At 39.6% G+C, this 14,895-nt stretch overlaps 1 protein-coding gene across 3 annotated transcripts in view; it reads left to right on the top strand.

The window, feature by feature from the left end:
* Positions 1–14,895, top strand: part of MIPEP (mitochondrial intermediate peptidase) — a 185,062-nt gene that overhangs the window by 13,371 nt on the left and 156,796 nt on the right. For all 3 annotated transcript variants that reach the window (XR_002800956.2, XM_070240099.1, XM_023621392.2), the window contains exons 5-8: positions 4,199–4,262; positions 8,755–8,937; positions 9,494–9,650; positions 14,125–14,173. Coding sequence is in view for 2 of the 3 variants with exons in the window: in XM_070240099.1 (XP_070096200.1) it covers positions 4,199–4,262; positions 8,755–8,937; positions 9,494–9,650; positions 14,125–14,173 (453 nt within the window). In the remaining variant the exon portion in view is untranslated. The remainder of the gene's footprint in view (positions 1–4,198; positions 4,263–8,754; positions 8,938–9,493; positions 9,651–14,124; positions 14,174–14,895) is intronic.

Genomic DNA, 14,895 nt, shown 5'->3' with positions numbered 1-14,895 from the left:
GATAACAATGTAATGAGCGTGAAGGGGGGGCTGGAGATGGGGCCTCTGGAATTACACTGAGTTGGTTGGTTATTGGCTCTGTAGCTCTCCACACCTTAGTTTTCACCTCTCTAAGAGGAGAATAAAAAAGTACTTCATAGGATTATTATGAGGTTTGAATGAAACAATTCATGTAAAATGCATTCTTGGTATCTGGCATATAGTAAATGGGACCTACCACCATTAAAGAAAGATAGCACAAAGCGAAGAACCCATCAACTAATAAGGTTGAAATGCAGTAAGATTAATGTTTTAATGGTTTGGGATGATGGGTCCTCTCTAGTTAAGTGTAAACTGACATATCTTTCTGGATGACAATTTGGTAGTATATTATCAATGTGCATACTTTTCTTCTTTTTTTTTGTAAAGATTGGCACCTGAGCTGACATCTGTTACCAATCTTTTTATTTTTTCTTTTTTTAACTTTATTATTATTATTTTTTTGAGGAAGATTAGCCCTGAGCTAACATCTGCTGCCAATCCTCCTCTTTTTTGCTGAGGAAGACTGGCCCTGAGCTAACATCCATGCCCGTCTTCCTCTATTTTATGTGGGACACCTGTCACAGCATGGCTTGACAAGCAGTGTGTAGGTCTGCACCCAGGATCCGAACCGGCGAACCCCGGGCTGCTGAAGTGGAATGTGCAAATTTAACTGCTGTGCCACCAGGCTGGCCTCTATTTTTTATTTTTATTTATTTTTCTTCTTCTCCCGAAAGCCCCCCAGTACATAGTTGTATATTGTAGTTGTGGTTCTTCTGGTTGTGCCCTGTGAGACGCTGCCTCAGCATGGCCTGATGAGTGGTGGCATCTCCACACCTAGGATCCCAACCAGCAAAACCCTGGGCCACTGAAGTGGAGTGTGCAAACCTAACCACTCGGCCATCAGGCTGGCACTCAATGTGCATGCTTTTTGATCAATTTAATTTCTTAGAATTTATCCTAAGGAAACAGACCAGGATACAAAGATGTATGTAATAAGGATTTTTATCGTAGCATGGTTTACAGGAGTGGGAAAAATGAAAACATTTTGAGTCCATATGATGAAACAATGTAAACATTAAAAACCATGTTTTTGAAGAATATTTAAAGATATAGAGAAATGGTCAACATTCATGATATAATTTTACAAGAAAAAGCAGGGTACTAGAGTCTGTGTAGAATCCCAGTTATTCTCAATGAGTAGTGTAACATATTGAGAGTAGGTTGGATGAAGCCAAGAGAAGGTCTTTGTTGTTGTTGGTGTTAGCCACAAGTTAATTGCCACCAAGACAGTATTTTCATGAGACCAAAGATGCTGCCTCAGCCTGTGCTTCTCAGGACAAGGGTCCCTTTGGGTGTCCCCCCCAGCCCGCCTGGCCCCCTGGGACAATGGATGTTTAAGAGTGAGGGAATCAATTTAGTACCCCTTATCTGTGTTCAGAAACCCAGCAAACATTTTCCAGGTGCCTGCTATGCTGGGCACTGTGCTGACTTCTCTAACCATATCTATTTAGTTAGACGTGCCTTTCATAGCCTTCAAAAAAAGGAAGTAGATTGGAAGGAAATTTAAGAATTTTAATAATGGTTATCTTTGGGATTAGTGATTTTAATTTTTTCATACATTTCTACAGTAAAGCTGTTATATGGTAAACCTATATTATATAATACATTAAACTTATACAATAAATTCCCACCCCCAATTTATCAACCCTTGCTATCTTTCTTTTCTCTTATTAAAACAAACAGAAAATACCTTTGCTAGAAAAGAGAGTGGTGTGTTTTTCAGGAAGGGAGGTCGATGTGACATAGAGATAATGGGGACAGTTCAGGGGCTTGAGTGAAGCACTTTACATTATTTAGGAAAGAAGGTAAATGACTAAATTATTAACGTGGTGTATTGAGTTTTCAGAATTTTAGAAGAACTTTAATTCTGTTCATTCAGGGTATATTGGCACGATAACCAGGAAAATAAACATATCCATTATGAAAAGTCAAGGTAAGACAGGAGAGTAGATCAAACATTTGAATAACTTAATTCCAGCAGAAAAGTAGTTTTTAAAAAAAAAACGTTATTGACAGAAAGAGGTGTTACACTGCAGGCTGGTTCCCAGCATGCAGCGGGATTAAAGAGAAAGAAAACAAATCTCATCAGCCAAGAAACAGCTTCCGGCACAGCGTCAGAGAATTTGCGGTTCTGGAGAGCTGCTGCTAGTTGGAAGAAAAACTGAAAATCTCATGCAGAAGGCCTTTGAGAAACTGTCCAAGTATAAACTGTTTCATGTTTTTAATTATTGGGATTTGGGTGGAATTGAAATAAATAATTATCATGGTGGCTTTCACAGGTTTGTACTCTATGAATAAAGGAATAAGCTCCTACATGAAAAGCTAATCATGAGTGTTTTCATGTTCTGCAGTACATATATTGACTTACTTAAACATCGGTCGAAGCTATTCTTTGCTCCCTCATTACTTACTATACTTATCCAATGAAGCATTTATAACCCAGGACAGTGAAGGGCTCCGACCACACCACTTTGTACCATATGTCTTCAATGCAACCTTTCTTTAAAATTCTGTGTTCAACCAACACATATTTCTGTTTTAATTAAGTGTGAAGTGAAAATCACAAATGCTGTTGGAGCTCGTCACAGAGACCCCTGATTTGTCTGGTGGGGGAGAACAGAAATCAGAGACCTCACCGTGGGGGATAGGGCCTTTCATGAGATGTCCCGTGAATCATGCCAAGGACTTACAATGTTGGGAAAGGTCATTCCTGCAGCGGGACAGGACTGGAGGCAAGGTGGCCCGTTAGGGGTGGCTCCAGGATACCAGGGCCAGGGTGACAGCAACCTGGACTAGGATGGTGGTAGTAGGGAAGGAGAGGAGGGGTTATTTTGGTTAATTGGCCTATTTCTTTCTAATCTTTCTTCTCCTTACCACCAAATAATTAGCTGCCATTTATTGAGCAATTTTCCTATGCCAATAAATAGTGATATGCAGTTATATCTTACATTTTAGTCATACGAATATAAGCTCTGTGAGATAGACTCTTGTTTCCTGATCCCCCAGTATTTATCAGTCATACTTATTTATGAGTGATATTAGACTGTTATCTCCTGGACTAGGTTTTTTTACTCTAGTGTGTTTGAAGAGCTGTTATCCAGAATACTTTCATTGTGGTTGTTTTTTTATTGTTCTAATGAAATTATTACATTGAGAAAGATTAGGGAAATCAGGTCCTGTTAAGTTTGCAGAAGCATTTTATGATCATTAAAAAATGTTGATCTTTACAAAGCATACTAGTACTAATTCTTGAAATAGTGAGGAATCTTCCCTCACAAGTCTTAAGCAAATTTAGTGCAAGGGGAAGAGGATGGTGAACTGAAGCTGATAAAGAGCCTGCTTTTTTATAGTGAATAAAAGCGGGAATAAAAGGTGATGTTTTACATACTGCTGACATGGCGAAGGCTATTATTGGTGGTCTTCTTCGAAGTCCCCAAACACTTTATTTGTACCCCTGTTTATATCTTTTGTATTCATTCATTCCAAAAGTGTTTATCCCCTTATGGGACCGTGCCTTACAGAACATACTTAAGTCTTTACCCACAAGCAGCTTAGAGTGTAGTTCTGTTAAATATAAATATAAATATGCTAAATATAAATAAATAATGTAAATAAATATGCTAGATATAAAATATAGTTATACATGTACAGGCTTACCTAGTTGCAACCAGGCAGCATGTGTGTATCCCGTGAGTACTTCTCTGGTACATTGCATATAGGATGCAGCAGATATTTTTTGAAGGAAAGGCAGTTGCACAGTTGAAAAGATGTTTACCTCCTTTGGAAAAAAGCAGCAGGTAAATTTGGCCTCATTGGAGTAATTGTCATTCTTTTGGTTCAATTTAAGGCTTATTGTACAGTTAGCCTGATGTTACGGTCCCACGTCATCCACAGGAGGGCTTAAAACCCAGTCAGCCAGCTGGGTATTGTGCTTCACTGCTGAGATGTTAAGCTCCTGGCTTCAAACACATTGTGCGTGTGTGTGTGTGTGTGTGTGTGTGTAAACATCTGGCTTTTCGACAGTAAGTTTGAAAAAGACCAATTTATTTAACAAAAAACTAATTTTTGTTAACAATTATTATTACCTGTTTTAACCTGGGGCTCATTTTATTTATAGGCGAGTGGCCGAACTGTTTATGTTTGATTTTGAAATTAGTGGAATCCATCTAGACAAAGAAAAGGTAAATCTTTCCTCTCTGTTTTGACTCCTCTTATTTTGCTAATATTTAGTTGGTGTCTCTGTTGGTTGCAGTCCTTGTATATTGCTTGGATTTGCATATTATAAAAACTCTTGGATTGTTTATATTATAAAATTCTTCCATAGGTTGTATCTGAATGTAGTGCTGTCTAGAAGTTGGCCTATTATCCACGATAATTCGAAATTAAGATTACTTGAGACAGTTGGGTGTTTTAGATGTCCTGGAGTTAGGACGAGAGGGACAGTGTCAGGAAAGATAGGCAAGGGAGTAGGAAAGCTGATGCCCTTGAAAATGAAGGTCTGGAAGCGGAAGTGCAGGGAATGTCATTAAGACCTTGACGTAAGTGTGTGTGTTCATAGTGTACGTCTTTGACAGAGCCACACAGTTTTGTTCTGGAAGCAGTGAGCATGGGTTATACAGTGTTTGAACTGAGATGGAAGGGATGTTATACATTGTCCAGACCCCTTGTTTTACAGATCTGCAAATAAAACAAAGTGGTTTGTTCAAGTTCCCATCCTTAGTTTCCAGGACTTCTAATTCTGGCCACTGTTCTTTCTAGAACATGACATCCTAAGAAACTGAGTGCCTCATTTCAATATTAAGCTCAAGGTTGGAGTAGCAGGGGTGACTCTACCACCATTGAAAGATCTGCTCCACAGTATCTCCCCTACTTGGCTACAGCCTTGACTATTATGGTTATCCTTTTTTATTTAGATAAATGTGTTTCTCCCAATAAGTATAGTATAAAGCCAGTTACCTATTAATAGAGATTAATTTATCAGAGTATCTTGGACAGTAGGGGCAGGGTCTTGGGGATATATGTCACATATAATAGATAATATCATTTGGATCGATGCTGGGTTTGAGTAACGCTGGAGCTGCTCACATGGCACTGTGCTTATGTGGCCTTAAGGGCCCAGCATTAGACTCCTGACCTAACCCTGAGCCTGGATGTGCCTTCCCAGCAGTCCACGAGGCTGATAGACTGTGTGTAAGCTCACCTTGCTTAAAATGGACACATTTGCCCCTCTCCACGCAAGTTATTACTTCTCTATATCAATGATACCACTATTCTCTGAGCCACCCAAATAAGATTTTGGAGTCAGTTTGTACTTTTTCCATTCCCAGTACTTTCGTATCTAAATTATCTAAATTAGTGGCCAAGTCCTTGGATTGGTCTGTAGAGCTTCTCCTGCATCTCTCTGCATCCCCAGAACAGCTCATCTTGATCCTTATCACCAAACACCTGGTCTGTCCTATAGGTCTTTGTCTTCCTGACACTCATTATAGTTAACAGCAATTAAGCATTTGCTGTTTAAAGCATATATTTCTCATTAGATCTTCATAACAGCGTTGAGGCTGATGATACTGTTATTCCTGTTTTATACGTGAAGAAACTGAAGCACCTAGAGGTTGTGTGATTTACCCAAGCTCACAGAACTAGCAGGTGGAGGAGGCTGTTACGTATGCCAGACTCCAGAGCCCGCGCCGCTAGTCCTGCCTGTGGATTTTCTGCTGGAGTCATTTCCGTCAAGCATTGATTTGATTGCTGCCTTTGGGTGAAGCTTTCTCAATCCCCCGGTGGAATTTTGTCTTCATCTGAACTCGCATTTTACTTCCTGCATGCGTCTGGCATTTATCTTTAAGTGCCTTTTATTGAAGTTGTTGTTGTTGTTGTTAGTATTGCCTTGCTTATCTAAATTATAGGCTTCTCAAGGACAGAGAGTGCGGTTCATGTTTTTTCCAGTTTTGGACTCAGTTAAATATTGAATGAATGTATGATTAATCATCATAATGCCAGCTAATATTCCTCAAGTTTAATATCTTAGGAGAAAGGTTGCTAAGAGAGAATCTAGGTGAATAGTTTTATTATTTTATATAATCTTCATGAAAGGTGTTTTTGAAACTTTACGAAAAAGTAATATGTGTCAAGTCAAGGTCGGTTTCACCAGCATTAGCCTTGTTGCTTTTATCTAAATGCATGTTCTTACAAGGACAGCTTCTCTTTGCAGCAAGTAACTCCCTGAGGACCCATGAGCATTGAAGATGCAAGCAAAGGAAACCTGTGCATTCCTCTCTTGTAACTCCTCTGTCTGTTCTCAGTGCCCCTCTAGGATGGGATAAAAGGAAGACACAGTATACTTTTTAAAACAGAAGTCTTGAAACAAACCCGCTAACGTAATCTACAAGTGTAAAGGCCAATATTTTTTCTGTGTTTTTGCCAGGTTATTTCTTATTTTTAAGGTCTCATATGAATATAACTTAAAAGTTTAAAATTGATGGAAGTATGTTGTTTTAAGCAATCCTTTATAAATAACAACAATTCCATAAGAGTTCTTGGAGTTCAGTGTGCTGCATGTTTAATTATCTCAGAATGAATGAAATGACATGCCTGGCAGATTGGTGCAGGCACAAAGTAAACCCGGTTTAAAATTTTCTAGAGATTTTAACAGGTGAAAAATTCTTTGAAATAATGAATTTTATCCCTTCTTTTTCCTAGTATAGACTTCCAGGAAAATTTTTGGAACTATAGTGTAATTTCCAGATATCTTTCATCTTTTTTGTTATTCCACTGGTTACCATTAGGTGGTGATAAATGGCTATGTCAGAAACAAAATAGGCAAAGAGAACTCTGTACCATGAAGACTTTGGAGTATCTGAAAACGGATTTTTCTTGTGAAGTTTGAATTTTCTATATTGAAACATTTTTGGTTATTAATATATACTTAATTTTCTTCAACATCTTATCAAGTGTACATTTGCATCTTACATGTTTATGTTTTAAAAAATGTTAGTGCTGCTTAATTGTTTTTTAGGGTCATAGTATAGTTTAGAACCTGTTAATAGCAGCTGACCGCCTTCCCAGAAAGATTTGCATATGATTTCCCCTGAAGCCCGTCATGAACCCAGGTCCAGATGCCTGTCTGCTTTTTTAGTACCAAGTAACTGAAAATTCACCCCTTGTCCTCCAGTAGACCTGATTACGTGGACTATAGTTTATGTTTCATCCAGAACACTTGCGGCACCTCCTTTGGTAATACACGTTTTCTCAGGAGGCTGTCTCCTAAAGGTATGTCTGCAAGATAAAACCCACGTGGATGTGCCAGCACCACCCACGTCATCATCACTGACTCTCCGAGGGCCTGACAGGTGCCAGGAGAGTGGGAAGACGGGGTCCTGCCGTTGCGGGCTGCAGTCCAGTTCTTCTCCCCACTCTCTGCCGGCGTGTTATAGCCACTCAAGTACACGCAAAATCAGAACTTGTATAGTTCCCCCTTTGGGTTGTTCGCTGCAGTCTTGGGAAGAATTGTTTTAGTTACTTTCCTTTCCCTCTACCCTTTTAGTCTGATCTTTTAAGACTAAGTATATGTATATCTATAGATTTTTTCTGGCCAATTCATAATTTTATTGGAATACTTTAACACTGCTCAACAAATTAAGTAGGTAAAAATTAGTAAGTTTGAGTAATATGTATGTATTAGATGTTTAGCCTTCTGAAAAATAAACGATTCTTGAACACAGGTGGATCATTTATTAAAAATATAAATCCCCCAAACTTAGAAGTTCTTTAGCTGTGGTGGGGGCTGGGATGCCCTGCCCAGATTCACTTTCAAGAAGTGAGGGGGTTACTCTCACCCCCGGGAGTCCTGCTCGCAGACAGCGCTCAGCTATCCACCCCTCAGGGCCCGCTCCCGCCCAGAGTCCAAAGCTCTGCCCCTTCTTGGGGCGGCCTGGATAAGACTCAGTATATTTTCTCATCTGCCCTTCAAATTCATGTTTTTTAGTCTAAAAATACTTCTAAGCATCATGTTGACTATATTCAACTAGCCCACTATTCTCTGACTCACTTGAAGAGATTTTGTTGGGGGTTTTTTGGTGAGGAAGATTGACCCTGAGCTAACATTTGTTGTCAATCTTCCTTTGTCTTTCTCCCCAAAGCCCCACTATGTAGTTCTATATCCTAGTTGTAAGTCCTTCTGCCTCTTCCATGTGGGATGTCATCACAGTATGGCTTGATAAGCAGTAGTAGGGCTGAGCCCAGGATCCAAACCGGCGAATGCTGGGCCACCTAAGTGGAGCACATGAGCTTAACCACTACACCACCAGGCCGGCCCCCCTAATGTTGTTAATTTCAAAAGATCATTGTAAGTTATATAACCTAGACATAAAATAGAACTCTAGAATTTATGTAAATCTTAAAGTGTAGAAACACTATAAAACCATAAGGATAATCTTTTTGTTAGGATATTAAATATCTATCAAAAATAGAATTAACATCATAGTATATTATTATAATACATTTATGACATAATCAATATTTTTAATATTCATTTCATTTAATATTTTTAATAGCTTATTAAATTATAATTCGGCTATATATGTTGATTTGCCGTCTTTATAGATTGTCTATTAAGTTAGTTGTGAAATATTACTTCAAATGCCTTTAAATAACTTTTATTCCCTCAACATACAGCGTAAAAGAGCAGTGGACTTGAATGTTAAAATCTTGGATTTGAGTAGTACATTTCTCATGGGAACCAACTTTCCTACCAAGATTGAGAAGCATCTTTTACCAGCACACATTCATCATAACTTTGTATTCACCGGAGATCATGTTATGATTGACGGTCTGCATGCGGAAGCACCAGATGACTTGGTATGTGTATTCCATTCTCTAATAGTCCAGGTCCCATCTGTGTGTCACCACTGTTTTAACCCCAAATTCAGTGATAGTATAATCATACCTTTAAAAATATTTTAGTGTTACTAAGCCCTGAAAATTTAACTGTGGGATTTTTAATGCCATAAATGTTTTGAATGATGAAAATGGTTCAGTTATGCACGTCTCATTTTTAAAGTGTGATAAATAACAGCAGTGATCAACAGTCTAGACTGCTCAGAAGATTCCTGCACGCAGTCTTCCCTTTCCCCAGGTGGAGGTGCTTCATGGCACCTGTGTACTTTCTGGCACATGCATTGGGTAAAATTTTGTCCCACCATACCCCACGACAGAGAACTCCAGTCAAGTATGTTGTTGTATCCCATAGTAGTTTATGAATCTGAAAGCCTTATACACCTGCGTGAACCATCATTTTATTTCTAAGGCAGTGGTCACCTGCAGACTAAAGTGGTGAGAATCAGCCTCTATTATTACTGCCTGGGACTTTGTATCATGGTATTTATGTCTTTCACCACTTACTTTTTAAATATAGGTGCGAGAAGCTGCTTATAAAATCTTTCTTTATCCGAATGCCGATCAGTTGAAATGTTTGGAAGAACTGCTCAGCAGCAGAGACCTTCTGGCAAAGTTAGTAGGGTATTCCACATATTCCCACAGAGCTCTCCAAGGAACCATAGCTAAAAATCCAGGTAAGCTTGTTGAGCCAACTTTTTTTTTTCTTGGTGAGGAACATTGATGCTGAGCTAACATCTGTTGCCAATCTTCTCTTTTTGCTTGAGGAAGATTGTTCCTGAGCTGTGCCAGTCTTTCTCTATTTTGTATGTAGCATGCTGCCACGGCATGGCTGACAAGTGGTGTAGGTCTTTGCCCAGGATCCAAACTCAGGTACCGAACTCATGAACCCCTGCAGTGGAATGTGCCAAACTCAACCACTACGTCATGGGACCAGCCCCTTGTTGATCCAACTTTTAAGGGCAAAATAAGATTTTTATGGAATGGAACTTCTGATTTTAAATTTTATAAATTACTGTTCTATTTTTAATATAGTCAGAGACCCATTTGTGGAGATTTTCTATATCTTTAGATAGAAACAATTTTTAAATTGAGCTAATAATTTGGAATATATTCTGTCCAACCAAATTATTTTATTTCATGTGCATGTTGAGAGTAAGTCATACTTAAATTTTCATTGGTGCTAATTTAAATTACTTTCATTTTATCTCAACTAGTTTCTGTGCTCAATCTAACCAAATTGGTTAGAATTAGTGTGAGAGTGGATGAAAGATCAATATTTCTGCTGAAATAAAGGTTAAGATAGGCTAGGTCATATAAAAACCCATAGTTCTATAAGCCTCCTTTTCAGGGGGAAGCATACTGCGTGGGAAGGTTTGTGCTGCGTGGGGGAAAGCATCTTTCCTTGGGTTTGTGATAAGCTCGCCTTGTGTTCTGTTGAGTTCTTTATGATTTATAATGTATGGGAGAAAATGTTATACGGTAACAATAATATGAACACATGTAGTAGGTTTTTTCAAAGACGTTTATTAAGTTACAGCTCTAGTTGGACACTGAGTCAGCAGCAGGGTGACTGTGATGGTGGAGCTGTGCAGATGCAGGATGCGTTTTAGAGGTTGCAGGTATGAGACTTGGTGATGTGTTGAGGAGGAGCCGGAGTGATGGATTCCCTTGGTTTCTGGTTGTGCATCTGAGCAGACATGCCTTTCACAGATGGGGGAGCACTGGAAATGAACTCTGTGGGAGAGGAAGATCACATCCTTTGTTCTCTCTTGTCTTTATTCCTTCCATGTTTATCCTTTCTCTCTCTAGTATGTTCGTATCTTCTCCAAAGTTTCCTTAAATCCACCTTATCTTATTTCTCACTCTTTTGTAAACGCCCGTTTCCTTTGACCTGTCAGGCTCTCTGGTGAGCCATGGGCCCATCACACTCGTTCCTTCGCTCGTGTTGTTCCCGGAATAGGGAACAGCTCCCCCTTCCCAATCTGTCTCTTAAAATCCTGTCCAGTTTTTCAGTGCTCTGCTCAAAACCCACCTGTTCCATGAAGCCGTTAAACTCTTTTTTTAAAGTAGGGCCTTTCCTCCAGTGAGCTGGGAAGTCATGGGAGGGTTTGAGCAGAGAAGTGTGATCGTTTGACTTAAGTTTTAGTGGTAAATCATGTACTGCTGTTACTGAGACAGACTGCAGAGAGGCAAGGGTGGAAGAGAGACCATTTAGGAGCTATTTTGCAATAATCATGAGAAGGATGGCAGCTTGACGAAGCTGGTGGTGGTGGAAAGATGAGGTCAGATTCTGGATGTATAGCATTTTGAAGGGAGAGCCAAGGTTTTCCACCTGAACAGCTGGAAAGACAGAGTGAGGTACTGTTAGCTAAGATGGGGAGGACCAGGAGCTTGGTGGGGTTCAAGTTAAGTTTGAGCGGCCAGTTGGTGTTCGGTGGCAACGTTGAGTAGACAGTTAGATATACAACTGTGGAATTGAGGAGAGGGTTCTGAGCAGGAGTATAAATTGGGTCTTTATTTAAAGTCATGAGACTATGTGAAATCGCCAACCGAGTGAGTATATTTAAAGAACAGAAGTCCAAGGACTGAGCTCTGGGACCTTCCTAGTTTAAGAGGTTAGAGATATGAGGAAAACTCAGTAAAGGCCACCAAGAAGGAGCAGCCACTAAGAGGGGAGGAAAGTGAACAGTGTGTGGTCCTGGAAGCCGAGCGAAAAAAGTGTCTTAAGGAGAAGAGAGTGATCAGCTAACTCAAAAGTTGAGGGCAGGTGAAGTATAAAGAAGGTTGAGGATTGACCATTGGCTTGAGCACTATGCGCTAGAGGTCACCAGGCCTGCAGGGGACTGACCACTGGCTTGAGCAGTGTGCACTGGAGGTCACCGGGCCTGCAGGGGGCTGACCACTGGCTTGAGCAGTGTGCACTGGAGGTCACCGGGCCTGCAGGGGGCTGACCACTGGCTTGAGCACTGTGCACTGGAGGTCACGGGGCCTTCCGGGGATTAACCACTGGCTTGAGCACTGTGCACTGGAGGTCACGGGGCCTGCCGGGGATTAACCACTGGCTTGAGCAGTGTGCACTGGAGGTCACGGGGCCTGCCGGGGATTAACCACTGGCTTGAGCAGTGTGCACTGGAGGTCACCGGGCCTGCAGGGGGCTGACCACTGGCTTGAGCACTGTGCACTGGAGGTCACTGGGCCTGCAGTGGCTAATGCTGGATATCATTCTCAGCAAGTCCATTGCTCACTAACTGCTTAGTATGGTGAGATTTTGGAGTAAGACTGTTGTGTGCATAGACACGTAGGATGTGACCTGTGTCTTTGAGGAGTTTATAATTTAGTTGGGGAGCTTACGTATATACATGTAAGATAAATAGTAATACAGGTTGATGTCTTCTCAGTGCAAATGCATAGTATAGACAGAACAATGCCATAGGATTTTAGGAGTTGGTGAAGTTTATCAGATGCTTATGTGGCTGTTGAATGTTTTAAGAGGGAAGAGAAACTTGAGATGCACAGTGAAGGAATGGTGAGCTTTCAGCAGGGAGAGGGAGGAAGGCAGGAAAGGGGCTAGATGAAGGTATGGGTAAGGTGGGCATTCATGGCGCAGGTGAATTAGGAAATGATTTTCCAGTGAGGCGTGTATTTGCTTTCAGAGGGTTTCAAGCTCATTCTTTTTAATATGACAGTTTTCCAGGTACATTAACTGAGGTAGATTTTTCATTTATAAGATACTAGAAAAACAAAACGGGTGAAAGTTAGTAAAAAATGGTTATTTAGAAATAAAAAGCATACACAGAGATTTATTTGAAAACAGTTCTTTATGGTAGCTGGTATGACATCCTAAAATAAGATCTCATTTTTAACTAAATAACAGTTCTTTTCTGAAATTCCTAATACCATGTAACATGGAACATGAACACGAGGCGCTTTTTTAAGATGACTGTGTACAGGGCTTGGTAAGTGTTGACAGTGGCAAGAAACCCTGTGGTTTCTTGGTTTAGGTTAACCTCTGGGCTTCTGTCAGCCTTTTATTTTACTCAGAAAGAAGATAACTTAAATTGAAGAGGGCAAGAAACTTAAAACCATATAAAAGATCATCTGGAAAATATAAAAACAGTGTTTGTGGCAAACTCTGAAGTGCTTATGCTAGCTCTATATACATAAATCAATGGCAAAAGGTGCTAAATTTAAAAATACACATGAAAAATTTCCCATCATGGGAAATAATGGTAATTCCACTAAGTTGCCTTTATGGGTTTGTAAAATATAGTGACTTACGGCTGAAGTATTTTAAGTGCTTAAAAAAATTCTAACAGAGCTTAAAGTTTTAATGTTTTAATTTTGTTGTGTTTTCTTTTGGTATTGATCCAGAATAGATTATTCTGCAGCTGTATGTAAGAATAAAAATAGTTACCCAGGAAAACACTAATTTTTTAAAATTGAATTTTCAGTGAATCATCTTTGTAAATTGTACTGATTTTTTTTTTTTTTAGTGAGGAAGGTTGTCCCTGAGCTAACATCTGTTGCCAATCTTTCTCTTTTTGCTTGAGGAAGATTGTCCCTGAGCTAACAACTGTGCCAGTTTCTCTCTATTCTGTGTGGGACACCACCACAGCATGGCTTGGTGAGTGGTGTGTAGGTCCGTGCCCGGGATCCGAACCTGTGAACACTAGGCCGCTGAAGCGGAGCACATGAACTTAACCTCTACACTACCATGCCGGCCCCTGAATTGTACTGATTTTTATGAACAAATGAGAGTCTGGCTGTCTTTCTAAAACTCATAAAAAATTAGGCATGTCTATGAAACTTATTTTTTTCTCTTATACATGTGAATAGATAGAAACAGTATGAAATTTTGAATTCTTTTCTTTAGCTTCCCATTAACTCTTTTCGTTTTGGGATATAATCTAAGGCTTTGGATTATTACTATGTCAGTTTAACTTGTTTTTCTGATAAAGAGATCATCATCATCATCTAGAAATATTCATTGTATGCCTACTTAATGTTAGCAACCCTGCTTCCCTTTGAAAATCTTCACTTTAAGGGCATGATAGAGTACAGGTTATGATCATCACATTATAATCTTAATAGGTATGTTCATTTTATTTTATGTAATTAAAGATACTTTCTTTTGGATTTCACTTTTAGAGACTGTCATGGAGTTCCTTGAGAAACTGTCTGACAAGCTTTCTGAAAGGTTAGTTTTTTATTATTCTCTTTAGAGTATGTGTCATTTAGTTTTTTTTAAAAAAAGACGATTTATAAATTACTAAGAAGTGAGCTATTAAGAATATAAATGTTGGAATATTGGGTCAGATCTTTGGACTATTTAGCAAGAGAATAAATTAACTACGAGGTATACTTTGAAAGCACATACTTGTCTTCCTAAGATGACGGTCTTGAAAGCGTAAGCCATCCCCCATGATTAACCAGTTAATTAGCTTGAGGTGATGTGTATTTAAAAAATTTTTCCAAACCTTTTTGAACCTATATATTTTACCTTGTACCATTAATTTTATAACAAGTTCATAAAGTAGTATTTCTCTTCTTTTGGCCTAAATATAGGCGGCTCGCAAATGTGGTAAATTGATCTGTGTTTTTGATTTTAAGAAGGCTCTGCTTCAGCCTTTGTAATTTCAGGCTGGACTCTTCCCTCTCGGTAACGAGTCCCCGTGTTATGTCCCTCCTTCCCTCTGCCCACTGCCCGTCTCTCGGGTCGTGTCACTGTCCTCACTCGGACGCTGCAGTGCTGCGTTGAGGGCGGTGCTCCAGGAGCCTTCCGAGCCCTGGGGTTCCAGGAGGAGGCACGTCATGCTTTGTTAAGAGGGTGCTGCGCTCTTATTTCTTTCTTACACTGCCGTCTAAAATTTCATTTGCCCTTTTCACTACATTGTGTTAAATTTTAGCTCAAATTTCCAT

This window comes from Equus caballus, chromosome 17, assembly GCF_041296265.1.
Source record: "Equus caballus isolate H_3958 breed thoroughbred chromosome 17, TB-T2T, whole genome shotgun sequence".
Taxonomy (NCBI): domain Eukaryota; kingdom Metazoa; phylum Chordata; class Mammalia; order Perissodactyla; family Equidae; genus Equus; species Equus caballus.
Note: the sequence above shows the minus strand (reverse complement) of the source record. Positions and strands in the feature narration are given on the sequence as shown.